The sequence below is a fragment of the Hippocampus comes genome, unplaced genomic scaffold (genome assembly GCF_001891065.2).
Source record: "Hippocampus comes isolate QL1 unplaced genomic scaffold, H_comes_QL1_v1.1 scaffold174, whole genome shotgun sequence".
NCBI lineage: Eukaryota > Metazoa > Chordata > Actinopteri > Syngnathiformes > Syngnathidae > Hippocampus > Hippocampus comes.
The window spans coordinates 9218874-9246187 of NW_017805983.1; the positions used below are offsets into that span (position 1 = coordinate 9218874).

Below are 27314 nucleotides of genomic sequence, written 5' to 3' on the forward strand. Positions count from 1 at the left end.
ATATATATATATATATATGTACCGCCAAAATTATGAATTAATAAGTCGCAGTCATGTTTTCATCTATGACTTATGTCAAAAGTCTGCTTTTAATTTTGACAAGTTAGAAGCATTGTCTATCCTATGTGTGCTTCATTTTCACTTTGTTGAGCCTAGATTGTGGCGAATCCATCCAAACAAAATAAAGGCCTCCCCTCGAATAAATGTTTGTTTCCCCTTACACATCCTCATTAATTTCTGGCCAGGTATTTAATATTTGATACATGTAATTCAAAATTGAAAACATTTTCTGAAACTGTGAAAATGGGTAAAAGAGGTTTTTATTTGTAGTTTTTAATTGAGAGCAACTCATATGGAGTTATAGTGTGCTATTTTCATACAGCATACAGTATCATGGATTTGTCACATAGTATATCATTTTATCGACACAGACAAAGAAAACAAGACATGGAGGGATATGCACACACACACACACACACACACACACACACACACACACACACACACACACACACACACACACACACACACACACACACACACACGACTAAACTTCAGTTAATAAAGGACAAAAGGATCAGACGTATCCCAAAGAAGATTCAGCCTATCCTGAAAACAAAAAAAAAACAAACAGAAGAACAGAAACACTTGGTTATCAAGAGCACTACTGAATCACAAAGCACACAGTCGGTCCTTTAACTGACGCACTATTTCCGATAAAACTGTGCGATATCATCGTGGCTTACATTTTGCATGCATGTGTTCGTTAGTTGCTTCAACAACTTTACTTGCACACTGACTGTTTTGTGATGCTTTCTTTCTAAGCTAATGTGCGGTTGAACTTTGTTCTCGATGACTTTTTCAATGTCAGACTTTGCTGCGCTCATTCTACCCAAATGAAAGAAAGTGTTTGACAATTGAGACTTGTCAGGCTTGACAATTTTACCAGTGTTTGCAGCAATATGATTCTCTTATAGACACCGCAGGGTGTAGAGGTAATGCAATGTAAGCAATGTGTTCAAAAAATAAACCGCATAGAGTAAATGGTGCATTTGTAATAAACATCTGACATTTATACAATGAATCTTTTTTCAATTTTGAGTACCGACGAATGTCGAAGCAATTTTATAATGATAGCTTTAATTCCTCAATTGAATTAAAGCTAAAAATATAAACAAATGTTAAATGTAATTGTTCCTTGTGCACTAACCTCTTGCAGTGTTACAGCCCAGACCGCTTGCATTCCCTATCCGATCCATCCTGGCACCAAAGCAGCCCGATGCCCGTTTTCTGGCCGTCACCAGCAGGTCCAGTAGGCGGTTCCTCGCGCTCAAGGCCCGGTTCTGGACTTCAGCCACTGCTTGGGATCGTTCCTCTGTGGCAGGTTCTTGGTCCCTGTCCTGCTGCGTGTTCCATCCTCGGTCGGACTGGCCGCGTTCTGGTTCTTGGTTCATCGTTGCATAGTCCATTTCAGAGGTGTCCTCTTGAGCTGCTTCTGCCAGAGTCTCCTCAAAGCGCTCAAGCAAAGACTTTTGCAGAAGGCAGGATGCACACAAGAGAAGACAATATTTTTCATGAATGGTTTGAAATAGGTTATTACCTTCAGGCGCTGATGTCAAAGTCAAGGCTTGGGGGCCAGATCTGGCCCACCACACCATTTCATGTGGCCCGCAAAAGCAAATCAAGCACATCAAATTCCATGATGTTTGCTAAAGTCTGAACCAAAATTTCAAATTGTCATATGTAATCCACAATAACAGTCATTTTTCTTGACTTCTGATTTTAAAACTAGTTATTCATCAATTTGTTGTGCACTGTGTATGTAATATGTGGAGGGGGTTAAACATTTATTTATATGGTTTCCCAAAATTCTTAACGGCCCTCCAAGGGAAACCGTAACTACAATGTGGCCTGCAGCAAAAACAAATTTGACACCCCTGCCTTAAGGTAAAGACTCGATACATGTGAAATGTTAATTTTGAGCTTTTATGTTAATTTTGAGCTTTACAAATTCCAATGATACATCTGATCTCCCAAGTTTTTTTTTTACTTCAAAAAAATGCACGATTAGACAGATCAACCTTTATAACGTGACTTATCTTGCTCTCTCCAAGTCCTCAATTTTTTTTTCGACAATCAACATTGCAGACCACACATACCCATTGAAAGTGTTTTTCAGTCTGACCATCCTCCCTTACCTTGAGCTCGGCCAAGTCACCAGGAGAAGAGGACCTTCCCAAACTGTGACTACTAACCAGCGTATACCGACACAGCAGGGGCAGCAGACCCCACAGGACCACAAGCCTCATGTTATCCTTCAAATACAAGTCGCATCACAGCCACTGCTGGAAACTGCTTATATATGCACAGGCACACGTACACAATTAGTCGACGGCGTCAATGGCTCCTCCTCTTGCACATTGCCTCAAGCGCATTCTAACACTTCAACATGATAAGTCCAATGTACCTTTAAGTGGTGCTCGGAAGTGATAGTTGTGTGTGAGTCTCTGCGTGAGTCTAGGGTATAACATGTCTGTGTACGATCAGCCTTCCCAGCCAGCTGTAGCATGACCTCAGGAGCCATCTACAAGCTGTGAGCTCAGACATGGTGTTTAGTCACAGGAATTCCTCGCTGCATGCAGACAAACACCATAGTAGGTTAAAACTGGGACCCTCCACCTTAAGGCAGTGATTGAACTTGGGCGCGATTACGGTCAGTGTGGTTCATCCTCTGAACGCAATCTTCTTTGTGTCTTTCCTATTTTGGTTGTGGACATTCGCAGTGGACATGCAATAAGCAAAGTGAAGACAACAATTCATAATCTGTCACCAATGGATAACAGTTTCTCCATTTGACTTTAGCGAGCTATGACGAATTTTGCAGAGTTGACATTCCGCAGTCTAACCTCTATTAAGTTGTAAGATGGCAAGTCATGTTGAATAAAATGGAATAAGGTGTCAAAATGGTTTCACTATCCCTAAACAGTAAGTACCCCCAACCTTGATCATTCAGAAAACTCTCATGATCATCGTTTTAAATGATAGTTTAAAACGAGATATTAGTTTGACTCAAACAAATAAAGTTTGCCTACATCATTATTTCAAAGAAGAATGCTGTCATGACCATTCAGAATGATTTTTGTCTGAAGGATTTTGGCTGAGAGAAACTAGCTGACTTTGCTTTCTTTTTTCCAAAATCCATAATCACTCATGCGTGTTATACACATGTAAAATCTTATTGTAATAACGCTATTTAACACATTTGACTTTTTTTTTTTTTTTTTTTAAATCTGAGATGCTAGTAAACTTTTTTACATAATATTTTTTGCACTGGTTACGAATTCCCCCCGCCCCCCGTTTTTTCTCATCAGGTTTTCATAATACAGTAGTAATAATACAATGATAATAACGTAATGTGTAACATAGTAATATATGTACTGGTAGTAATATTTATGAATTATGAATTTCCTGAAATGTCACAGCTATAAATGACTTTTTTCCCCTATAAATTGCTTTTATAGGTCAAATTAAAAAAACAAACAAAAAAAGAAAATATCTGAAAAACCAGACCTGCTAGAAAAAAATAGACTTGTTGTTTTATTAATCAGAGTCAAAAATACACTTGTTGACAGATGAAGCCATCGCGAATTAAAATTCGCTGTTGATCAGTGTAACTGGATCACCACCACGCTGACATGGCTCCACAAGAGTTTCCCATTAGAAATGACCACGATATGTTAGCCAACACAATGCAACTTTTGGATCACAGGAGTGATGCTGGCCGATAAAGGTCCTTTGTGAGTTCTCTGAATTCTACCACAAAACAACCATTGGCAGAAAAAAAGATTTCATTCCATGTGTAGGGACCAAAGAATCGCACCCATTTCTCTGTTGTCTTCAGTCTGACTTGAATCTCGAATCCACATGGGCCGCTGTGTGTGCTCTCCATGGTGCTGAAAATAACTCCTTTATACTTTAATTAAAGAAATTAATGGCCACATTCTCAATTATTGCCCAGAATGGGGTTTGTGTTTTTTAGGCACATTACGGGAGACATGTATGCAGTTGGTGCATAATTAATGAAACGCTACAAGTGACTACAAGTGACAGGGAACCAACAGTTTTTCTATATGATAATATTATGATATTATCTACATCTTGTATAGCTGATATGGCCACATGGCCACAGTATATTTGTTATATTCTTGTGTTTTTTTTTTTTTTTTTGTCATAGAGGAAGTTGGTTGAAAAATTTGTGTTGCTTGGCGACAATGTACGGTACTTGCTGTCAATCATGAGTGGTTGTACTCCAGTCAGCTGCTGTTGTAAACATTTATTGAAACATTTAGAGCATGAACTTAAATTTTGCATACATTAAAATAAATAAACATGTAATGCACAAACAACTGACTTTAAATATTGGGTATAATAAATATCAAGTGAGTACTAAATAACATTTGGGAGTGAAATTGCAGTTCCACAAGGTCCTTGATGTTAAGACTTGATCATGATTTGGGATCTGCAAGAGAACACATGGAACACATCTTTACCTTTTCCAATGTTTTAGAACCACACCATTGGATACGATTGAATTTATTGTCAACTTACTGTATTTGCCAACACTGTTGCAGCCTAGGGAGCTCATGGACCCTATTCGGTCCATACGGCGACCAAAGCAGTTAGAAGATCTTCTGGTGGAGTCACTGCGCATGCTCTTCAGATTTTTGGCTGAGAGAAACTCTCGGATTGAAGCTTCATCCAAAGCGTCCTGTGGCTGCTGTGCATCAGCGTCTCTGTTCAGGTTATCAAAAGTGTTGTCCTTCTCTGCAGAGAGCCTCTGTTGCATCTCAGTCTGCTCCGGAAGCGACTCCTTGAGTGTATTCAGGAGCACCTATGACATGCCAGGAGGTATGTGAACATTTAAAAAAAGGCTGTTATGAATTGATATTAGCCAAAATGTGTTTGAGTTCATGAACGTAAAATGAATGACAAGAAATCCTAAACTATTTTCAAATTACATAACTTCAACATACCCTTAAGATGTCCATGTCACTGGACGTCAGGCTGGTGCTAACAGGATATGTGCTGAACAGCTGAAGGTTCAAGAGGAGGAAAAGGCCGCAGGCAACACAGGAAGAAAGTGACATATTTCTTTTCCTTTTTTTTTTTTTTTTTTTATTTCTGGAGTAGAGATGGAATCTTTTTGGGATTCTTTGCTGAATAGCTTGTGGATGCTGGAGCCCACAGGACCAAGCTCTGCTCTTTTATACAGTCCATTAGGGTATGCCAGGAATTGGACTTGAATTCCTGACACCTTTTCCTGATAACGCAAGCTGTCGGAAACGGCTCCCTTTAAAGGGTTCTCTCTCAGAAGTGGGGCATCCAGACATTCATATGACATAGTGGCATCCATACACTGCCAGAAACAGACTGCCACCTCCCAACAATCCCTAACACGGGACGTTGTTGTCACAGAGCTACGGGAAGTAGTAAATGACCACACTGTGTCATTGTGTGTGTGTGTGTGTGTGTGTGTGTGTGTGTGAGAGAGAGAGAGAGAGAGAGAGAGAGAGAGAGAGAGAGAGAGAGAGAGAGAGAGAGAGAGAGAGAGAGAGAGAGAGTAGATGTTACTAATTTAAGGAGTGTGTATGTGACTGTTGACGGTTGCCTGAACAAGGACAAACTGAGTCCAGACTGACAGTTTGACAGTTTGTCAGGAAAACAGACTCCTCACTGGCTCTTCGTACACTTGAGGAATGTCTTTAGATTATATCTATGTGGCAGGAAGATATGAGAAGGAATTTAGATTTGTATCATGATGATTTTTGTTATGTAACTACAATTTACCAAAATCCATTATGGTTGCAGACATTTGAAAATAATGTTTATGAAACAAAATGCGTTTATATTTGATTCCAGGAATCGTTGGTTTGCAGTGATGACCACAGACGGTTGTGGAATTGATTTTTGTCAAGGGGGATATTATTAGTTTTTGTTGTTGTTGTCATAAATTTGTTGGACCACAATTGAAAAAAATACAATGCCTTTTTATTGTAGCTAATTTAAAAAATATATTTTTGTTATTTTATTGACGATTGTGGCATTTATTTATTTATTTTACTGAGTGGTAATAATAATTTGGCAAGCATTTACACGTGCATGTCTGGTAAGCTGTAGTTTAAAAAAATGCTAAACGCTGCAAAAAACATTTGAAAGCGAGACAGACAGAGGGTCAGGCAAACAGACAGGCACACAAGGCCACTTGTATGCAAAATATTTTTACTGCATTACATTAAAATTGAAATTCTATTACAACTCAAAATAATAAATAAGAAACAGCTTCCACAACAGTTTTCTGAAAATATCCAGTGGTGTTTGAAGTGGAGTGTCAGTCACGATTGAATACTTTTTTCTGACAAATCGTCATCACATACTCCTGTTGACAGAAGAAAAGAAAATTGAAAAAACGGGTTAGTATCAGAACCCACTACCCCTAGCCCCTCCGTTTGGCTCTATATACATATATATATATATATATATATATATATATATAAAACAAATAACCACCAACTAGCATCCCATTTGAAAACCACACCACAATTTTGTGCGCCCCTGCATATATATGTATATATACATATACACACACACACATATATATATATATATATATATCCATTTAGATTTGAATTACATTTTGTTGTCATTAGCTACTCATCTTTCACATTCAATCTAGTTTCTTTTGGAATCACAGAAGTGCTGAAGTTCCTCAACAAGTCAAGTCAAATTTATTTTTGGACTTTTTGACAACAAAGGTGTCAAACCCATCAATCAGCAAGCTCTGCAGGAGCCTGATACTGATCCTGATCATCTCGATCAGGTGTGCTGGAGGAGGGAAACATCTAAAACATGCTCCTTGAGGACCAGAGTTTGTGTTCTACAACAACAGCCAGATAGTCAACAACAGACTCTCCTCTGTATTCTCACCCTCAACATCCCAATCCACTGAAAGACCCGATCCGGTCCAAGCGGACGCCGAAGCAGCTCCTCAGCCCCCCTTTTCGGTACCGACTCCAGTTACGCTTGGAGGTCCGGAACAGGTCTTTGAAGAGAAGGGCAAGGACATCTGCTTTCGCCTCCAATGCTGAGTTGCTGGGTTCGGGGAATTCCCACGAGTACCCATCTGGAGCTCCGTGCTTTGACTTTTCTGCATTGCCACCTCTCTCTTGCATCTCCTCTGCAGAGTGATGAGCCTTGTCATCAATCTCTTCCAAAATCTGGTTCAAATTCTGATGGTGAAAGAGAGACATGAAAATGTGAAACAAAACGATCGATCTATCTATCTATCTATCTATCTGTCTATCGGTCTATCTATCTATCTATCCACCCATCCATCCATCCAACCATCCATCTACCCATCCATTGAAGAAGAAGAGGACATACCTGTAAATCAGACATGGGTTTCCCTCGAACATAATCAAGCACCAAAAGGAGATTAAAACAGCAAAGTGACACAGTGAGGTTCATGTTCTTTTTTTTTTTTCTGCCTGCTGGAGCTCGACTCAGGCTGCCCTGGTCTTGGTGTCGTTCTGACTCTCAGCATGGGCAGGTGAAGCCTTTATAGCAGACCTGATGACGTCACCAAGCTTGGAAAATTAATGACGTGCGACTAATGTTCTAGAGAGTGGGAGTACAGGCAAAGTTCAGTTTGAAAAAGGGTGGGCTGGGATAATTCAGCGACATGCAGGCACAAGTCAACGAAAATCAGGACGTCTTTAATGATGTTTCGTTATTTGGAATGCAGCCATGCATCCACCCCATCACCAGGAGACAGACATGATACCGTCTGACATGAAAGAATTCACTGAGAAATATAGTTTTTTATTCCAGTTTTTCTCAGTTGCTTTGGTACATTTCCCTGATGAAAAATTAGTTCTTCCAAACTATTTGTTACAGTGCTGTCGCTTGTGCACAAAAAAAGTGGCTTCTCGTTTCTTAGTACAAGCTGCAAATGATTTGGAACATCTGTGCAAATAATTCTGCAGAATTTTCTGCCATTTTCTGCATTATCAATTTCTTATGTTGATCAAAAGGTCGGTCGAATTGTCTCATCATATAGGTCTTTACGTGGTTAAAGTGGAGATGAGAAGCTGATGGCATCGTGGTACACTCACCTGACTTGTGTGCGGGCACCGTGGGCCACTCAGCAGCAATGTGGGTCTGAATGCTTGTTTGTCTCTGTATGTGCCCTGTGACTGACTGGCGACCAGTTCAGGGTGTAGTCTGCCTTCCGCCCTAAGTCAGCTGGAATAGGCTCCAGCAATCCTGTTCACGATAAGCAGTGATGAAAATGAATGGATTTCCATACTTTTTCATTAGACTTTTTTTTCCCCCAGTTTGAATATCAAGCATATTTCTATACATTCCCTCTAGACTTTTTCCCCCGAGGTGAATCTTGTCCTAACAAAGGGAAATGTGTGAAGCATTAATTCAATCAATGATCAACACATTTTCTGAAATAGATCATAGCAAGTGAAGATATTGCAGTATTTGTATGCTGATATAAATTCCCACCAAGATAAAAGAAAATAAATGAGCAAAGTGAGGGACAATAAACTGTTGAGCCCAAAAAAATCACAGCATTTCATTTTTGAAGACGGCGGGGCAGCTGTAACGATCATAACCGTTTACAGCATAACGCCTGGCAGGTTGTTATTCATTGTTGTTTTGCTGGCAGTGTTTTTTAACCAAAGATAGAAAATAGCCACATGTTGGCGTCAGAGGTTAATTGGAATATGGAGCATGTGTGGCTCTTTGTGCTTCTGTGGAGTGTTTGCATCGACTCAGGCTAAATGATGAGCAATTAGCCCAGGACCCAGTGAAGCTGAGCTCACTTGTGGAGGATTACGACTGCTAATTGACATTTCCCCAGCTTCTCCACTGGAAGGCTATTATTCTAAATTGACTCAGGCCTCGGGGCGGCGGGTAATGGTTCACACGTTCTTTTTATGAAGACAATCAGATTCAAAGTTGCGTCACATCCATATCAAATAATATAGCCCACCCTACCATGGACATTATTAAAACACATTATTAAAATCAACTCTCAAATTGTATTGCGAGAACACATGACACCAATTTTAAAATCACGGCATTGGCTCCCCGTGTACTTTTTAGGAATGTTCATGATTGGAAGCCTTCACTGAACTTTGTTGACCAATGTAGTGTATAGTCACCTATTATATTTGAACCGAATGTGGAGTTTCCTGTTTTTTTTTTGTTTTTTTTTAATATGAGATATGTGAAAACCAATCAAGACATTGTGAAAGAAGAAGCATTTCGACTTAGACGTTTTACCCATTCAATCTGGTGGTTTTCCCTCACCAGACTGACTGACATTTAAACCTGTTAACAGTCACTCAGTTGACGTTGGCCCCCTATATTGGTTCCCCTCCATTAATGACCTTAATTTGAGTTTCAGCACCCCATCACTTAAACAACAACTTGCTGAACTGAGGCGGGGTAGCCTGAAAGGAGTGAGACACAATTGGTAAATGTCACAATTATGTCAGTGCTACGGCTCCTGAAAGTTAATTGCTATTTACTTATTATGAATGGACCACCACAGTTGATGACAGTTATCCTGTCCGCCATGGTGGGAGATACCTGAACTTTTGGGAAGGGGTGCGAAATTGAGACTGTAAACAGGTATCAAAACTCATTTCGGAGCTTAAGTCGTCCCTCTTAGGACCATTACGACAGTGAAACCGAATAAGTGTTAAATCATCACATCGTATTATTACTTGTACACACAATAGAATTGTGATTAGTAGTTTTGAAATCAGTCTATTTATTTGTTGTTTGTTCAATTATTGTTCAAATGAGTGAAAACAGGGTAACAAAATGTTTGCAAATTCTCAACATTATTTATTACACATGGAAATTTGATATTTGACGGTACATATTTTTGCAAGACTCGTGGAAGTTGACACACATAATTTGCTTTTGCGGGCCACATAGAATGATGTCGCCGGCCAAATTTGGCCCCCGGGCCTTCAGTTTGACACCTGTGCTCTAGACTAACCAGGTTCCACCATACAGGGGCCACAATGGTATAATAAATGGTAGCCTCTGTTGGTCAGACCATGACACAGTATTTGGATGCAAATGACAAGCATATCGTACTGAAATTGCTACAAATCCTCTTGTTGGCACCACATCACCATTCACCATTGATACCGAGGTCATATTTGCTGACCCTATTTTGCTAGCGTGTTAGGGTTGGCCAGTGCGTGTGGAAAATGTCACACATGATAAATGGTGACAAAGGCAGTCGCATCCACTGTCATCACTGACTCCCATCACAACTCCCACAAATACTTTGCTGGAAGGAACCAAGCTATTCCACAATCTATACTCTGTTCAGATTGGAGTGTGCTTCATTTAAAAGTTGCTTTGTTTCTTTCATAATGCTCAAAAAAGTTTGAAACATTGCTTTGTGTCCTTCTTCTTAAATCCAATCTGCTAATGCGCAGTAAGAAGATGGAATAGGACTTTACATAAGAAAGAAGGTGCGGGGCCACTTGAAACTCACCTTAATTCAAATCAACTGTATTTACAGAGCACTTTAAAACAACCACCGCCATTTACAAAAAAAATAATTCAGACAACAACAAATGACACTCCACTTAAACAGTGATTACTTAAAATGGCTAAGATATCCATGGGGTTACACATAATTAGCATCCAGATGAGCTTTCTGCAAAACCAACAGATGGACCACAACAAAAGAGCCTCACTCTCTTCATGAAGAGCAGCTACGTGACCAGTCTGACACCAAGAGAGCTGTCATTTTCTCATTCAGGCAATCACTGACGGCATTGTTGAAAATAACAGCCAACAATTGTGTTATTAGCTCTGAGTCAGACTTGTTAACTTGTTGGTAACTCAAGAATTACTCTAATTGACATCATTGTGGGCAATTGAGAAGTGGACATGGTGGTAATGTGATAACAGACGCCGTACAGGGAGACTCTTACTCTTGTGCGCTCAAGTATGTGCACAAGCATGTGCCCTTTTGCCGCGAATGAGAAAAGTCAATGTTTTATTCTTTTATTTTAATTCTTCAATATTTAAAAATAAAGTAAAAATGACCCTCTCTGCCATCAATTCCCTTCCAAGGGAGCCTCATTATGTTGTTGCAATACATGAAAATGGATCTGTGGTCTGAAGTGCCAGGATGTTGCGGCCATTTTGCATTTACACGACAGCAGACAACAAAATAGATGCCGTTATTTCTGAGGCATGTATGGATTTGTGTAAGTGTCAGAACAATTGCATGTCTTTACTGTTTTTAGAAAAGTATAAAGACATGAGCGGAATAGGTTTAATGAATGATTAGGATCATTTATGCACTCGTATGTGCAGTGTTTGGAGATCTAGAGGTGTGTTCTAACAACAAATCTGTGGCAACATTTTAGTTGTTTTCGTTGATTATGAGTTTGCCCATACAAGTTTAAGAAATTCCATTAGCATGAAATGAATGTACAGTAGTTAACTCTTGATTGTCTTAACCATTGTCTCAACTCAACTCAACTGTATTTATAGAGCACTTTAAAACAGCCATTGCTGTATATAAAGTGTTGTACAGTACATGGAGCAACTATCATATATACAACAATAAAGCAATAAATCAGTAGCAAAGATGGTAAAAAAAAAAAAGCCAAAGTGGCATGAGCGTCGCTGCACACACTGGCGCACTGTCTGCCATCTTGTATCTTTCCGAAAGAATTGTGGCCTAAAATTTTGAACCATCAATAACTTTTTGAAAATAGCACTTTAAGCATGGCTGTTCCCGCTTGGGAGACATTTACAAATATAAAATCAATTGTGGATTTTTTTTTTTTTCTGGTGATCAGTGGCCTACTTTTCAGATTGAGCACCTGCCTCCAGAAATGTGTGTACATGTGCCTGGTATGGCATACTGATTTATGGAAAAAGTTTTGGCCTGCTTGGCCTAGAACATAAGACAGAGCAGAGTACTTTAAACATGAAGATTCAAGTTGCAATCATAACTTTTAATGTTCATCACATGGTTTTCTGGCCAAATATTAGAGGTTATATAAGAGCACGTTTGATTTTTGCTCTCATAAATTATTTTGCTCAAAACATTGTGTTTATGTACTAAAGTCAGTCAGAAATGTGAAATTGCCTGCAGTTTTACACCTTAAGTTGGCCGAGGCTGGAGCAGAACGCCATCCGAAGTAAATTCCATGGCATTCATCAGCCCTCTTATCTATTCTTGTCATGGACTGATCCCATGGTTCATGCCCCTTACATCATGCTTTCCCTCGTGCACTGGAAAGACCGGCATACACATGTGACCCTTCCAGTGGCACCTTTACAGAGATAAGGTTATTTTCACACAGCAGGGATGTTTGTTGCATATATTTAGCATTAGCTCATGTTATTTTAAACGTGCATCACCTAAATAAACCCCAAAGCTGTTATTGTTCTTTATATTTACATTTACACTAATCAAAAATCGATCCTGAGCCATCCAGTAACCTGCAGCATTTGTGAAGAATGTTACATTGAATTTACTTTAACTTCAGTGCACAACCAAAATGATGAAGAGGTTCAGCTCTTCAGTCTGCCCAAATCCAATCTTCAACCCAGATTGCTGGGTCAAAATAATTAGGCCAACCTTGGGTAAACTTAACACGATCTGATCAAAATCCACTGCTACCCAGCGAGTATGTTTTGAAAACGCTTTTTCACATAGGGACAGGTAGTTTGGGATTTTTGTGCCTTTGGCATTTAGAAACTGCATTTTGTATTTCCTTGGGTAGTGCGATATTAAAATTGGTTTGATGAACTGAAACCTTTGTATGTGATAACTATGTAAAGAACACAGAAATCAGGAAGGGGGAAAAATATTTCACAGCACTGTAAAATTCTAAGTACGAATGAAGCTCAGGTCGACATTTCATCTGTTAGACAAACATGACCAGCAGCCCAAACTGCCAATGATGCATCACACTGATATTCTAAACCTAGATTAGCATAATTAGTTTAATGGACCGCACACATCAATTGGACTCGGTTTCGTTAAATTGTACTTTTATTAGTGTCAATCATCTTCACCAAAACATTCTGCTCATTATCCAAGGTTGTCAGCACTTAGTCTATTAAAAACAAAGTAATGGCCCTTGTCACGATGGTGGTCTTCAACACGCGGATGTGTGCTATGAAGCATAGCCGAGTTGCACTTGCTGCCATTATGCATTTCTCACTTGTGTAATTCTCCGCTCTCCTCAATTACTTTTCACTTGTACACAAGATGGAAACACCTTGTGTATACAATACATCCTCCAATTTTATTTTCCTGGGGAAATGGTGCTGGTTTACAGTACATAAAAAATATTGCATCAAAATGTTCGTCAAGCATTTGTATCTATGGTGTTTGAAAATAGTTTTAAGAGTGCAATACAGCTTATGAACAATATAAACACAACATCAAAACAGCCCTGTTTTTAAAGCAACAGAGCGCAGATGTCTCAGGGACACGGCTTACTGTGTGTCATTAAAAACTCTTTAGCAACATCTTCCCTGCAATTGCCCCCCCCCCACTGTATTCAGACGATTATCGATGTCTTGACCTCAGGCTGTGAAGGTCCCCAACAAAAAAAAAAACATTGCTCACGATGATCTAGCGCGCGAAACACAGGTCAACACTACATGGTTAATATACTGTATTTGTGATTTGTAACAACAATGGAATGTTTTTCTGAAACGTCATAGCTATAAATTACAATGCGTGGTAAAATCTGTACTGTGCCAGCTTGTCTAAGTCAAACTTAAAAACAAACAAAAATGAAACTGAGATGACAGATGCTGTCCTGGGGTATCTCCGTCTAGATTTGGGCCTTGGCATCACTGGACGGTCTGAGGCGCAACATGGCGGCGTCAGATGGACCGAAACATGATGTCCAGGGGTATTCTATTGGATTTAGATCAGGCGAGCATGGGGGCCAGTCAATCGTACCAATTCCTCCAGCCCCAGGTACGGCCTTGCACACCCTTGCCACAGGAGACCAGGCATTTGTTGTGCACAAAGAGGAACCCAGAACGCATTGCACTAGCGTACGGTCTGACAACGGGTCCAAGGATTTCATCCTGATACCTAACGGCAGTCATGGAAATGCTTCCCCAGACCATCACTGACCAACCATCAAACTATGCAACATAACATTTTCCACGGCCTCCCCAGGCCCTTTTACCTCTGTTACACGTACTCAGGGTGAATCTGCTCTCATCTGTTCAAAAGGCCCACTAGAGGACGTCAGACTCTCAGGCCATCCTCATGAAGTCTGTTTCTGATTGTTTGGTCAAAGACATTCACACAAGTGGTCTGCTGGATAAAAAAAGTAACAAAAGTTTGCTAACTCTCCAAAGAGGTGTTTGTATCATAGGCATGCACTTGCACCCAAAAAACAAAACAAAACAAAACAAAAAAAAAGCATTCAATCTGATTGTGTTAATTTTCACTTTTCCATGTTTTTTCATGATGTGCGCAACTGACGTCTTGGCCAAGTCACCCTTGTGAAAGAGATCTTGATCTCAATGGTTTTATCTGGATAAATAAAGGTTATACGAATGGGCAAAAAAAAAAAAAAACTAGTCAGCTCATATATGATTCATTTTAACACCTTTAATGATGCAATTCTATAGACAAAATAAAAGTTGTTTACAAATGTATAGTTAAGACACAATAGGAATAAAAAAAAAAAAATAGAACATAATTTACATCAACAAGTATGGAATGGTTCGTGAAGGAAATATATGTACACACACGCGCACACACGCGCACACACGCGCACACACACACACACACACACACACACACACACACACACACACACACACACCCACACACACACACACACACACACACACGAAAATGTAACTGATCAGATTAAATAGTGATGTAGTGCTGTCGCAGTTTGGCCACAAGAAATTCGTGGGTTAAATTATGTCTTGTGATTATCCCAACAATCTAAAGGGGAAGGAAGATCATAAAATTAACAAGTCAGTGCAAACTAAACGGAGGCCTAAAACAGTAATCAGAAACAACAAGAGATAATAATTACTTACTTCTCCTACAGCGTTGACCACCGGTAAATGCCGTAAGCCCATTGTTCTGAACAGGTTGAATACCTGCGAAATGCGGGTGTTTGGTGACACTGAATAAGGACACGGGTTCATGTAAGGTGTGACATCCTGTAAAGACAGGGAATACGTCCTGCTTGGTTAAATCAAAAATACTCTTTAATATTTCAACTTGTGAAGGTGGTGTTTGGTTGAATGGGCTATACCACAATCATGCGGGGACTGAGCTGGGTCAGGTCCAAGTCGTGGATATCAGGGAAACGCGGATAATCTTCAGTCATTTCTGCATATGTCAATCTGGGTTGTGTGGCGCTCTGACAGGAGGTGAGATTTCATTGAAAGAAAGACCACAGCATGGTCTTGGTTTAGACATAAGTGATTGCAGGACTTCAGAATGTGGTTCAATTTTAACTTGGAGAACCAACGGATGCATACAGCACACAGACAAAAAAGAAATGTGGTCACTGTTAATCACAGACATCAACAATATCATGGATACATTGCATTTCAAGTCATTCTTGATGTCTGTACATTTGTGTTACTGACCGGCTGGTTCTCAGCATAACACACGCCTCTCATGAGCAGATTGACCAGCTGAGAGCGCAGGATGAGGCCGTGGAAGGTTAGCGGCCTAAAACGCTCCTCCATTGTCCACTCCTCACTCGGGGACTGATCTGGGCACAGGTTGGGGTAGGGCATATGCCTGGAAATGACACGCAGTTAAAGCATTAGCATTAAAAGAATACAAATGAAACACAACAAAGAGTTTGGGATAGTTGGAGATATGGGTACAATGACCCCTACAAGTTAACTTTAATTGACCTTGAAATACAATTTTTTATGCACAAGTGAAAACATTTCTGCACTTTTTGCACAACTTTCTGTTCTCTTAAAAATGTGCTTGAATGGCAGGTGTTTGATTCAAGAGTCGACAAGTAGGTTTCCTGGTTCAATTAGAATTGCTATTTAAACAGCCCTCATGCTCGTGTTGTTCACATTTTGACATCATGACACCAAGACAACACCAAACAATTGAGCAACTTTATTCAAACAGGATGTGCTTAGATAGATGTGGCCATTGAGCTAAGATTGTCATCAGTAGGTTACGACAGAAATAGGGAGACTGGAAGAGTCACAGAAAGCTATAACTTCTGTTTCCTTTTAGTGCTATCCAGGCTTTGATTTCCTCCAGACAGGACCAAAGTAGCCTTAAGAAGAAAGCATCCTTTTTGTTTATCGGGACATAAATCTGACTGTCGTCCACATAGCAGTGTAAGGAAATACCATGTTTTCTTCAGATGGAACTCAGGAGCAGCAAATACAATGAAAACAGAAGGAGCCCCAAAATGGAACCCTGTAGAACACCAAACAACAATGGAGAAGAGTGGGACTCAGCAACGAAGGCGAACACAAAAAGTCCTGCCTTGCAAATAAGATCCAAACCACTCCATTAATGCCCAACCAGTGCTGTAAACGAGCCAACAGAATACTGAGGTCCAAGGTTATAGTGCCTTTTAGTAAATCCTGAAATTTAATTGGAAAGCCCGATAAACCGCAACTATTTGTGAGTAGTGATGGACATTTTCATTTTCATTCAAAGGTAGGGCAGGTACTGCGGTATCCTACCTCCTCTCCAACATCTGCTGCAGGAGGTCTTCTCCCTCCTCCGCTGGCTCCACGGCGGCACGCTGCTCATCACAAACGTTCCGTAATTCGCTGGACGGGTATGACTTCATGGATTGGCAGCGTCGTCTCTGCTCGCTGGCGCGTGATACAACGCTGGATTTCTACATGGCAGAGAAATGAAGGTCGTTATTCATTACTTTACTTACATTAAAATGAAATTAAAAGAGGATGTAAAAAAATAAACTGTTTTGATACTGTGTAATTACGTATTGGATTATTTGTGTGCTCTATGAGTGCCTTTAAGGGGCGTGGCCTAGAAAGTGATATGCCGAGCTGGAGTGGTGTTCAGCATGAGCGTCTGGATGTGAGGCTCCTTGCGAGTGTTATTTTGTATTTGTGTGTTTGACTGTTTGTCCCGATTCAATAAACTGCTGAGAGTGCATAAGCAACTGAGGCTCTCCTTTCCCACATGCAAGGGCATTACAGTACAGTATCGTAGTTGCTCCATTTTTTTTTTTTTTGTTTGCACTTAATTCGATCAGAGATGTATCTTATTCTCGCTTGTAAATGAAATGTTACCTCTCACAAGACAGGACAAAATGAAGGTCTCATAAATATTGGCCTTAAATCAGAATTGGGCACTTGCTGAAGTGGAACAGAAAGTACCTTGAAGTGGATGTTATTACTGACGAGGATGTTGCCTTTCATGAAGTCCTGCTCGTTCGGGCGATTTTCGGTGACCACAGGGAAAGCATGATAAATGGTGGTGCGCAGGATGCTGACAAGAGACTGGACCCGGGTGTGGGGATAAACGTAAGTGAGGTTGGGCTCCATTATGTCGCTAGCAGTCAACCTGAGATGGATGACGCAACAGAAACAAGCACTCAGGAGTCACATTTATGGTTTATAAATCATTCTTCTGTGGATGCAAGAGTTTTAGCATTTATACTCCATGTATCATGATACGTACTTAAAATGTTGATTGTTAAGATGTTTCTTCAGTAGTTAATTTACTGCATGTGATTATTTTTTGAAACGGACTCGGTTGTGGATTGTTTTACTGTATTAGATTAGCTTGTAGATACATGCTACATTTTCACTCAATGTCAACATTTGCAGCTGAGTCTGAGTCAAAATTAATTAAAACAAATGGCAGACATCATGCAATTAAGGTTCAACAATAAAGTCAGTCAAATTCTGTCCGCAGGCCCTTACAAATATGTTCGTAATTCACATATATGCACTTAGGATATTATCCCCATTCTTCTCAGCTTTATATTGTTGATGTAATTTTAACTGCAAATGCATAGTCACAATGTATCCCACTACTAGAGGATTTAAAATGCGTTGAGTGTCGCCAATAAGTATTTGCCCGCTTCCTGATTGATGTGTTCTTTGCATATTTATCACACAGCGGCGTGAAAGACTCATCACCAATTATCACAAACGCTTAATTTCAGTTATTGCAGCCAATGGTGGCACAACCCATTATTAGGTTTAGGGGGAAATTACTTTTTCACATAGGGACAGTTTGGTTTGGATTTTGGTTTGTGCCTTCATAAATTAAATTGGCATTTACAAACTGCATTTTATATTTCCGCGGGTTCTCTCTGTGTGATATTAAAATCAGTTTGATGAACTGAAACCTTTGTGTGTGATAAATGTGCAAAGAACAAAGAACACAAAAATCAGGAAGGGGGCAAATACTTTTTAACAGCACTGTTAATGTACTGTAATTGATAGAACAGAATAGTCAAAAAGATATTTCACAGCATAGCCGGAGTAGAGCGGTTTGTATGATTATGAACACAAAGTACTTGTATGAGTCGTTTTTCAGTCGTGTCGACTACTTTTTGATTCTATTGGATTTGATTTAGAAAAAAAAAAATAACGAAAAAGCAGACTTTTTAATTGTGTCATTCCAAAAGAGTGGAGTACAGCTTAATTTGTGCATTTGAGTGTTTATATGACACCTAGTGAGGACGTTGCTGAGTGAACTGTTAGACAAACAATACCCCACCAAACAATGCCATATGTTGGTGAAACCAGATGAGATTTTTACCCAAGTCAACCACAGAAATCTCTGAGTTGCACACATCTTACTTGTCCAGCTCAACCTCAGTCTCCCACTCCAGAAGTGGTACTCCTCTCAGCTGGATGTGAATGTCATAGATGCCCTTGTTGAACAAATCCCCTGTCCATTTTGCCACCTGGTGATCAGCATGTACAAATGAGGAGAGGAATGACTTTTGAAACTGCATGGAATGTAAAGAGAAGAATTATATCAAGAACTATATATATATTACCATTAGGGTGATCATAATTGGGAGTCCATATGTAATTTCATTCGTGGATTCAATGAGGATGACAGTAAGGCTGATGGTCATCCTAACAACACCTCCGAGGAATGCGGCAGCTCCAATGAGAGCAAAGGTCCCAGCGTAGATGTCCATTCCCAGTTTCCTGCCACAGATAGAAACATGGTGAGAATCAGTGTCAGTGCAGATACTGGAATAAGAATGGCAATCTGCAAAGGATAATGTGCTCAGGAGAGTGCAAATAATGTAGTCTACAAGGAAGTAGAATACCAAGGAAACAACAAGGCAACAAGGAGTTACATCACAGGGAAATGTAACAGTTTACACTTACACTTTAAGGATGTTGGCAACCAAACGCCCAAACGCAGCCCCGCATAGCAGTGAAGGGACAAAGAGACCGCTGGGTACTGACACACCATAGGTCCAACAGGCCAACAGGAAGTAAAGCAGGAAGAACACCGACAGAGTCACAGGGCTGAAGGTGCCTGAGTGGCCACAGAGGAAGCAAACAATATCACCTTTAACATGATATCAGATGATCAGGCTGTAATAAAAAAAAATCCCCTGCTTAAGAAATACAATTTTGATGGGATGATACCAAACATAACTCTCTCTTTCATTGTTATTTTTCATGCGGTCAAAATGTGACATATATGCACATATATGACAACAGAGTGTGCGATGTACCTTAACATTGACTTTAGCTGACACAAAATCAAAGTAATGTCTGGATTTCCCTCTTGGAAATGCGACTCCCTCCCTTTCATTGTTATTTTTCATGTGGTCAAAACGTGACATGGCACACATATGACGACAAATTGTCAAGTTCCACAATGCATCATTTTAAGCTTTAAACACTGTAATTCCCTTTTAGTATGTGTTCTACAACATACAGTTATTTGCTGTGTGTCTTTATCTAGGAATGGTTGGGGTCTGATCCTGATCCTATATTTTATTATTTGTTAATTATTGGTTTTGTTCCACGTACATATGTGAGGGAAAACCGCGATTGAAAAATATGAATATGCCATTGTTATTCAATGTCGTCAAATGTCACTCTCTGCTGAACCCAAGAGGCAGTTGACGACATTACATCCATATAGTGAATGAGTAATAAGAGACGGTCAACATTCTGTGAACTGCTTGTAATTATTGTTAATTGCTATGCAGCAATGAAATGTACAAAGCGATTGTAGTCAGATTATTTCACTGATATAAGTGATATGTCAGATTAATGGTTACTGTAAAAAATAGATATATTAGAGTAACATGTTACTGTTTACTGCGTTACAGTCATAACTGAATATAAGAAAGTATTGGTTCATCAGAATTAAAATGATTGTTTTCAACCTCAGAGCTTTTTAACAGTGTACATGCTCCCATCTCACCATCCTGGTGGAAAAGCTGGTGGATGGCAGCCTCCTGCGGGTTGAAGAACAACGTGGCCATATCATTATACGTCTTGTTGGAGCAGAAGTACTGGCGGATGGTTGAGTTGATATCCTCACCTACAGAAAGCTGAAAGAAAATCCCAAATGAGTCATGCCATGAAGACTTTTTGTGTATTTTTAAACAAAGATCCTCATTCACTGACTGCACCGTTCAAATATCTTAATAATATGGTGGTGACGCTACTACTTGACAACAAGGAAATAGCAGATTCTTACAGTGTTGTTATGAGATGGAGGAGAGTACAAGTCCCTGCATTCGCCCAACAACATGGACGCAGCAAAAACCACCACTGTCGTCACCATAGCAACAAGTAGGCTCTCTAAAACCCTGTTAGGACAAAGACGACCACTGTAACAACGTGCTTGAATAGATAAGGGGATAAAAAGACAGACTTTAAAAATACGGTGTCCCGTGTCGACAGGTCTTACCTGATAAACTTGGCCTTCGGGTGGATGTGTCTCATGCGATACTTGGCTAGGTTCTTGTTCATGCAGTTGAAGAGGGCGCCCAGGAGCCCACCCACTATCCCCATCAAGACAAAGAAGGCCAGGTCTACTGCAGTCCACAAGTGGCAATTTTTGTCTCCATCTGAACACTAAGACAGTGAAACATTTTTCAAATCATGGTACAGTACGACAGTGATACACGCGGTGATGACATGCTTATTTTAATCCATTTGAACTTTGTGACATATTTCAGTCAACTGTAAGACACTGTTACATCACCTTGAGACGTTAAATTTGGGATCTTTTAGTGGTTTACACTTTTACCTTAAACTCGCCAAAGTTCAGCAGGCCAGGCAGCTGGAAGGAGCCCCACTTGTTGAAGTTTATCCCCGAACGGAAAAAGTTCAGGGTGAATGTAGCAGACATTGAGCAAAAGAGCTGGAACACAAGATTTTTTTTAAAAATTATGACTACGATTTACCATGTTTATTTTTTATTTCCATCAGTATTTGACAACAGCACTACTAGTAGAGTGGTACAAGTTCCTGCATTTTATGCAGATGGCACAGGTTCAATTTTCAGCCTGAACCCTGATACACAGCCAGCACCGGCCCTAAACCTGAATGCAAGCAATATGTGGGTTACATCAGGAATGGCATCTGATTCAAAAATTGCGCCATACAAATCATGCGAGTGACTCACTGTTTTGACCCTTGACGGGAAAAGCTGGAAGTCACAACAAATACGGCATATTTTGCTAAGGGCCAGTTGAATGGTCACTACGATCACTAAACCTCACACCAATGGATTTCTTCTTTTGGGGTTTTGTCACATTAATAGTCCGTATCCCACCGAGAGGTGCCGGTAAAGTGCGTTTAAGAACACCACATACTTTTGATGATGTGTAAATGTATGTGAGAAGCATGCAGAGAAATTGATACGAATAAATTTTTCTTAAGGGAGGCAACTGGGTGACAGGAATGTGTGAATGCTAAAAGCCAGCAATTTGATATCGTACTTCATAGTTTCTAATTCTGACTTAATAAAGCTGTTTTTTATTCATAATACTAATAGTATACCTACTTTCGCACGCTTCTGTACAATCGCAGTTCCATCTCAGCTACTTTTATCTAATCATTGAAGCTTATTGTTAAATGGGACAGTTTTGCATAAACACCACCAAGAATCTCGTCGGGCTCAGTGGCGGTAGGTAACCTACCACTTTCCAAGTGAGGGCCTGGTTCCAGAAAGAGGAGCCCTCCTCCAGGCTGAACAGGGTCCCTCCAATGGGAGCACCAAAGGCAGCAGCTACTCCAGCAGCAGCACCGGCAGACACAAAGTCTCGCTTGTCCCTTAAGGACAGTGACAACAGGACAGTGACAACTGCTATGTACAGCACATATGATAGTTTCTATGTTTTAAGGAATTAAAACATGTACAGTGCTATAAGATTGCAGCATGTGATCATACCTGTCAGACCGGAAGAAGGGAAAATTAAATTTGATTCTCTTAAAAGTGATGCTCTGAAACTGAGAAGCACAACACATCTGATAAGAGCACTCAAACCATAATAACAGTCAAAGGTGGAAGCAACAACTACACCCGATACAAGAAAATGACTACCATATATGCAGGAATGTCAAATTAATTTTCAACGCGTGCTATGTCGTAGTTCTGTTTTCCGTTGACGTATATGTCGCTGTAAAATTTTCCTTGTTCCTTACCGAGGTCAATATTATCTACATCTATCTACATTATCTATATCTCTTTTCTCCTATTATTAGGAACACTAAATATTTAATGTATAACCATTAAATCATAGTTGAATTCTTACATTTTATATATATATATATATAGAGAGAGAGAGAGAGAGAGAGAGAGAGAGAGAGAGAGAGAGAGAGAGAGAGATTTTTTTACAATGAAATTGCGAAATCTTACTTAATAAACACATGATTATTTCCATATGCATGCTGTGGGCAAAATAAAATCAATTCCGTGAGCATCAGTCCTTTTCCAGCTGCAATTGGGATGTGTGGCTACTGTGCAGTATATACCTGAGGAAGGCCTGCACCCACAATGGCTCCACTGTGTATCATTGGACCTTCTTTGCCCACAAACAGACCTGAATGCACACAAAAACATTCAAATGGAAACTTTGCATCAAATTTGGGGTGACAATCTCAACATAATAATACGAAATGCGATAAATGAAGTATGTGAAATGATAACTGTGCAATTCTACCAAGATAATAAAAACCAAAAGCCTGGTGAGTGTAATCCAATGTTTTAAACTAAAAGTGGTTTTTGGTCTTATCATAAGAGTGCTCTTATCTTTTTACTGTGCCAAGTGCAGTTAAGATGACCTAGTAGTGGGATTTTTGTGACATTTACGAGTAGCTTGCAGTTGCATTTACAAGAGCAGGATATCCATCTACACATTTTCTATACTGCTTATCCTGTTCAGGGTCACAGGTGAGACAAGTGAAGTCAGACGAATGACATTGCAGAAGCAGTGGTATCTTTCTCAAAAGAATCATATACTGTATGAAAAGACAAAAGGGAAACTAGAGCAACTTTAAGAAAGCTGTCAGAATTGGTGGCAAGTACCGCTTGTGTGACATGAGATGGCCATCTCTTATGTGTCACTCTGAGAAACAACAAAATGCCTGGTTCAATTTTGCTATAACATCTCTCAAAAGCACTTGGAAAAATGTGTTATTTATTTTCATCTGTTTTATCTCACAAGAATTGGTTTTACTTAAGACGGAAGGACCCAACACAAAGCATACAGTACATCACTTCTTAAAAAGTGGCATTTTACTGGGGTGTTTGGACTCTCCAAAGACCCCGTTATTCATCCCTTCTTTTACAGCGAAATACACCGGCAGTACAATTTTATCTTCTTTATGTAACTACCTACCTATTGATTTATTATTTGGAAGGTGGCTATAGGAAATGTTGACAGGATTTCCCCAAAAGACAGACTTCTGATACCAAAGCTAACATATTTTACACATGTAAGAACAATGAAAAGCAGCAGATTCAAACTTTGGAACTATCTTACTTTACCTCCAGCGACACTAAACAGAACCCCAACAGCTTTGCAGAGAAATGTTTGTAGCCGGACGATCCCAGGGATCTTCACACCGTTCAAGTAACTTTTGATTTCAGGAATCCCCGAGCCTGCAGCTAAGGGCTGGAAACAAAGAGTATGCAGAGAAGTGGATTGAATGACTGTCTGTGTCTTATGTGTTGTGTTCTATTATTTTGTTACTGTGTTATTATGACTTCAAGATGGCGCCGCGAGAGTGGCTGCCTTTACAGCAGCTCCTCTACTTTTTGTTCTTCTACTTTCTTCCTTTCATAACTTTGCTGCTGTAAATTGGAAATGTCTCCATTGTGAGACGAATAAAGGTTTTCTTCTTATTATTATTATTTTACATCCAGTTAAAAAAAAAAAGTACATTATGTTTGCCAATGAAACTGCCACTCCAACCACAAAACAGGAAACGTAAAATCTCAGCAAAACTATCTATGTTGGCCGAGTATGCATTCTCACCTCGATGAGGACGAGGACACTGGCGATGAAGATGAAGGTCATGTTGAAAGCCAGGAGCTCCAGCAGAGACAGCGGGAGGCAGCCTTTCTCACTGCACTCCTCTACAGCTGAAGGCTTCAAACTCAGGTAGAAATACATCCACAATGCGAGTTGCGGGATGTGTATCATGCACTACTTTTAACGCCAGTCCTGGCTGGGAGAATGAACATTGGTGATGCTATTTGTGATGACGACTTGAGCATGTGAAAACCATAACATTTAGGCCGATTACACACACAAAAAGAAAATCATACTGTACACAAATCAAAAATTAAACTAACAATAGGCATCACATGATACATTTCGAAGTAATGTGATCAAAACGCTTCTGAAAATCACTTCTGAAACTCAGTGAGTGCTGAAATACGATGGCGGGCTTTCTAAAGGATACAATAACCAACCATAGAAAACTTCAGTTTGGTGAAGAAGTGTACAAAGTAATCCACAAACAGACCCAGCTAAAAGAAAAGAGAAGAAGGAAACATTTGAGAGAAATCAGGTGCATTTTGAAAGGCAACAGAAGAGACGGGAACAACCGAAGTACAAACCAGTCCAACAGATGCTCCAATCGCAAACACCATCACCCATCGCAGTGCTTCATATTTTTTAGCTTTCTGTTGGAATGGAAAGAAAAACATTGAAAGACAGAAAAGGCAAGGCAGCTTTATTTATATTGCGCATTTCATACACAATGTAACTCAATGTGCTTCACATAGTTACAAAACAACATTGAAAGGCATAATACTATATATATATAACACTTCAGTACTGTGGACATCTTATTCCAAGCTCAATGCTAATGGGCTCCTCTCATTGATGCGAGTCGACAGACCTCAGAGCCCCCCTGGCCTTATATTCAATCAATATTTCTTTAACGTATTCACGTCCCTAACAATTCAGAGATTTATAGACCAGTAGCAGTATTTTAAAATCTATTTTAAATGTGATTGGGAGCGAGTGTAAGGCCTTTAGGACTGAAGCAATATGTTCTGATCTCTTTGTTCTGGTAAGAACCTGAACTGCAGCGTTCTGAATGAGCTGCAGCTGTTTGATGCTCTTTTGGGGGAGTCCAGTTAGAAGCGATTACAATAATCAAGTCTACTGGAGATAAAAGCAAGTATAAGCTTCTCCTCATCTGGTGGGATAATGCAACCCTTCAATCTGGATATGTTTTTCCAGCTGCCGAAAGGCTATTTTAGTGATCAGCACGCCGAGGGATCCGGTATTTGGTCTTTGGGTTTTTTAAGACAATGACTCCAAGTGTTGACTAACAGCAATCCTCTTTTCTTTATTGCCCAAACAATTGCCACAGGTTTATTCTAGTTTATCTGAAAGAAATTTTGGTTCAGAAAGATATGTCATTTCTTTTTCATCATCAGAATACCTAATCGTTAAGTAACAATTAAATGGAACAAGGAAATGTGTAAACGATGCCAAGTGACAGAGCAACAATGAGGGTGGCACAAAAAAATTGTACAAAATAATGGTGTCAATTGAGACGCATGCCGTAATCAAAACGCAATGCATCATAGGAGGTATGATATATGATGATAGAGTTGCTACTTTGACATCTTTAAGTAGCTACAATTCCCATCTGTGTTGCCTGTACTTTTATGTATACATGACACCGAGCTTAAGTTTTACTTCTGCTGTGAGGTTGTGTAATAAAATCGATAAATCCTCTCATTTGGATGTGGGTGGGGTGGGGAATTAACAGACAGCACGTCATTGTTTGTCCCGTGAACATGAAAGGAGCATTCGAAAACTGAACACGTGCACTAAAACACACATCACTATCTGGACTACGCTGTTTCACTAACAAACAAAACCTCGCTTACCTTGTTGTCCATCCCCTCCAAAATCTCCACATAAGGTTCACTGACACATCGGTCATAATCCAGGCTCTATTCAATAAAAAGGGTTTACGCTCAAACAGATGTTGACATATAAACACAAACTGCACCTTGAACTCACTGTTTTCATTGTTATTTTACCTCATAGTCCTTCCTTGGCAGAATCTCATTTTCCTCATCTCGAATTTCTCCAAGAATTGTCTGCAAGAACATCAGAAATAAACTTGTGACAAGTAAACGCAGTAAGGTAACTAACTATTCATTTAAGATAAGCATGAAAACGAAATCATCAATGTGACTGCCTGCATTTTCAGCATCCTTCCAATAATGCTGCAGAGTGACTATGTTCTTTGAACCGTGATGAGTCCAATAGTGAGCAAAAATTGCGATAACAGTATTGCATTTGTTATGCAGCCAAATCACTACGTTCGTTTAGTCTTATTACTTGCGAATAAGTTACATTGGAGGGTCACAACACACTGGAGAAGCAAAGAGCTGCAGCGAACAAGGCATTCCAAAGCAGTTTTGACTCATTTCAAAGCATACAAGTCGAATCCAAAAATTCCAACATACACCTGCACTGATTAAGTAATTGCAGCATCCTACCAACTCCTCTGGCGTACGAGTCTCCTCTTCACTACAACGCCTGCAGCCGAAACAGTTGCTACAGCACGCCATCTTCGTTGTTGTGTCATGCTGCATTCAATGCCTACAGGAAAAACCTGTAAATATTAGCAAGAACGTGTGTGAGGGTTCGCTGGGTGTATGACGATATACACTATGAACTTAACTTATGCATAAAAATATATATGTTTTTTCATGTTAGTGAGAACATTGATTCAACATGCTGTCT

At 39.8% G+C, this 27314-nt stretch overlaps 4 protein-coding genes across 5 annotated transcripts; all 4 read right to left on the minus strand.

Moving 5' to 3' along the window:
• Positions 1 to 544: 544 nt before the first annotated feature.
• Positions 545 to 2342, minus strand: nppa (natriuretic peptide A). Of its 2 annotated transcripts, none has more exons than XM_019890672.1 (3): positions 2199 to 2340; positions 1211 to 1529; positions 545 to 609 (listed from the first exon to the last, which is right to left on the minus strand). In XM_019890672.1, the coding sequence occupies exons 1-3, from the start codon at positions 2307 to 2309 to the stop codon at positions 605 to 607; spliced, it is 435 nt and encodes a 144-aa protein (XP_019746231.1). In that variant the 5' UTR covers positions 2310 to 2340; the 3' UTR covers positions 545 to 604. The 2 variants fall into 2 exon arrangements, with proteins under 2 accessions (XP_019746231.1, XP_019746232.1); XM_019890673.1 differs by having other exon boundaries at positions 546 to 604; positions 2199 to 2342.
• A 1968-nt stretch (positions 2343 to 4310) lies between these two features.
• Positions 4311 to 5242, minus strand: nppb (natriuretic peptide B). Its single transcript, XM_019890676.1, has 3 exons — positions 5034 to 5242; positions 4609 to 4891; positions 4311 to 4519 (listed from the first exon to the last, which is right to left on the minus strand). The coding sequence occupies exons 1-3, from the start codon at positions 5145 to 5147 to the stop codon at positions 4506 to 4508; spliced, it is 411 nt and encodes a 136-aa protein (XP_019746235.1). The 5' UTR covers positions 5148 to 5242; the 3' UTR covers positions 4311 to 4505.
• A 1020-nt stretch (positions 5243 to 6262) lies between these two features.
• On the minus strand, positions 6263 to 7595 carry nppal (natriuretic peptide A-like). Its single transcript, XM_019890677.1, has 3 exons — positions 7441 to 7595; positions 6985 to 7286; positions 6263 to 6436 (listed from the first exon to the last, which is right to left on the minus strand). Exons 1-2 carry the CDS (start codon positions 7522 to 7524, stop codon positions 6987 to 6989), a joined length of 384 nt encoding a protein of 127 aa, XP_019746236.1. The 5' UTR covers positions 7525 to 7595; the 3' UTR covers positions 6263 to 6436; positions 6985 to 6986.
• A 7096-nt stretch (positions 7596 to 14691) lies between these two features.
• Positions 14692 to 27187, minus strand: clcn6 (chloride channel 6). Its single transcript, XM_019891673.1, has 23 exons — positions 27068 to 27187; positions 26603 to 26662; positions 26447 to 26512; positions 25157 to 25222; positions 25000 to 25066; positions 24570 to 24676; positions 24080 to 24206; positions 23065 to 23132; positions 22481 to 22539; positions 22230 to 22362; positions 21335 to 21448; positions 20993 to 21159; positions 20780 to 20891; positions 20501 to 20630; positions 19444 to 19597; positions 19101 to 19257; positions 18898 to 19004; positions 17461 to 17647; positions 16795 to 16955; positions 15715 to 15871; positions 15375 to 15482; positions 15154 to 15279; positions 14692 to 15055 (listed from the first exon to the last, which is right to left on the minus strand). The coding sequence occupies exons 1-23, from the start codon at positions 27161 to 27163 to the stop codon at positions 14975 to 14977; spliced, it is 2610 nt and encodes an 869-aa protein (XP_019747232.1). The 5' UTR covers positions 27164 to 27187; the 3' UTR covers positions 14692 to 14974.
• Positions 27188 to 27314: the final 127 nt, after the last annotated feature.

What these genes read in the sequence shown, in the direction of transcription:
- clcn6 (XM_019891673.1), bottom strand. Translation starts at nt 27,163, where the DNA reads ATGCAGCATGACACAACAACGAAGATGGCGTGCTGTAGCAACTGTTTC. An exon ending in TGCCAAGGAAGGACTATGAG is followed by an intron (nt 26,513 to 26,602) that starts GTAAAATAACAA and finishes TTTATTGAATAG; the next exon opens with AGCCTGGATTATGACCGATG. An exon ending in GTTGCCAACATCCTTAAAGT is followed by an intron (nt 19,258 to 19,443) that starts GTAAGTGTAAAC and finishes TATCTGTGGCAG; the next exon opens with GAAACTGGGAATGGACATCT.
- nppal (XM_019890677.1), bottom strand. Translation starts at nt 7,524, where the DNA reads ATGAACCTCACTGTGTCACTTTGCTGTTTTAATCTCCTTTTGGTGCTT. An exon ending in AACCCATGTCTGATTTACAG is followed by an intron (nt 7,287 to 7,440) that starts GTATGTCCTCTT and finishes TTTCACCATCAG; the next exon opens with AATTTGAACCAGATTTTGGA.
- nppa (XM_019890672.1), bottom strand. Translation starts at nt 2,309, where the DNA reads ATGAGGCTTGTGGTCCTGTGGGGTCTGCTGCCCCTGCTGTGTCGGTAT. An exon ending in GTGACTTGGCCGAGCTCAAG is followed by an intron (nt 1,530 to 2,198) that starts GTAAGGGAGGAT and finishes CTTCTGCAAAAG; the next exon opens with TCTTTGCTTGAGCGCTTTGA.
- nppb (XM_019890676.1), bottom strand. Translation starts at nt 5,147, where the DNA reads ATGTCACTTTCTTCCTGTGTTGCCTGCGGCCTTTTCCTCCTCTTGAAC. An exon ending in GTGACATGGACATCTTAAGG is followed by an intron (nt 4,892 to 5,033) that starts GTATGTTGAAGT and finishes GGCATGTCATAG; the next exon opens with GTGCTCCTGAATACACTCAA.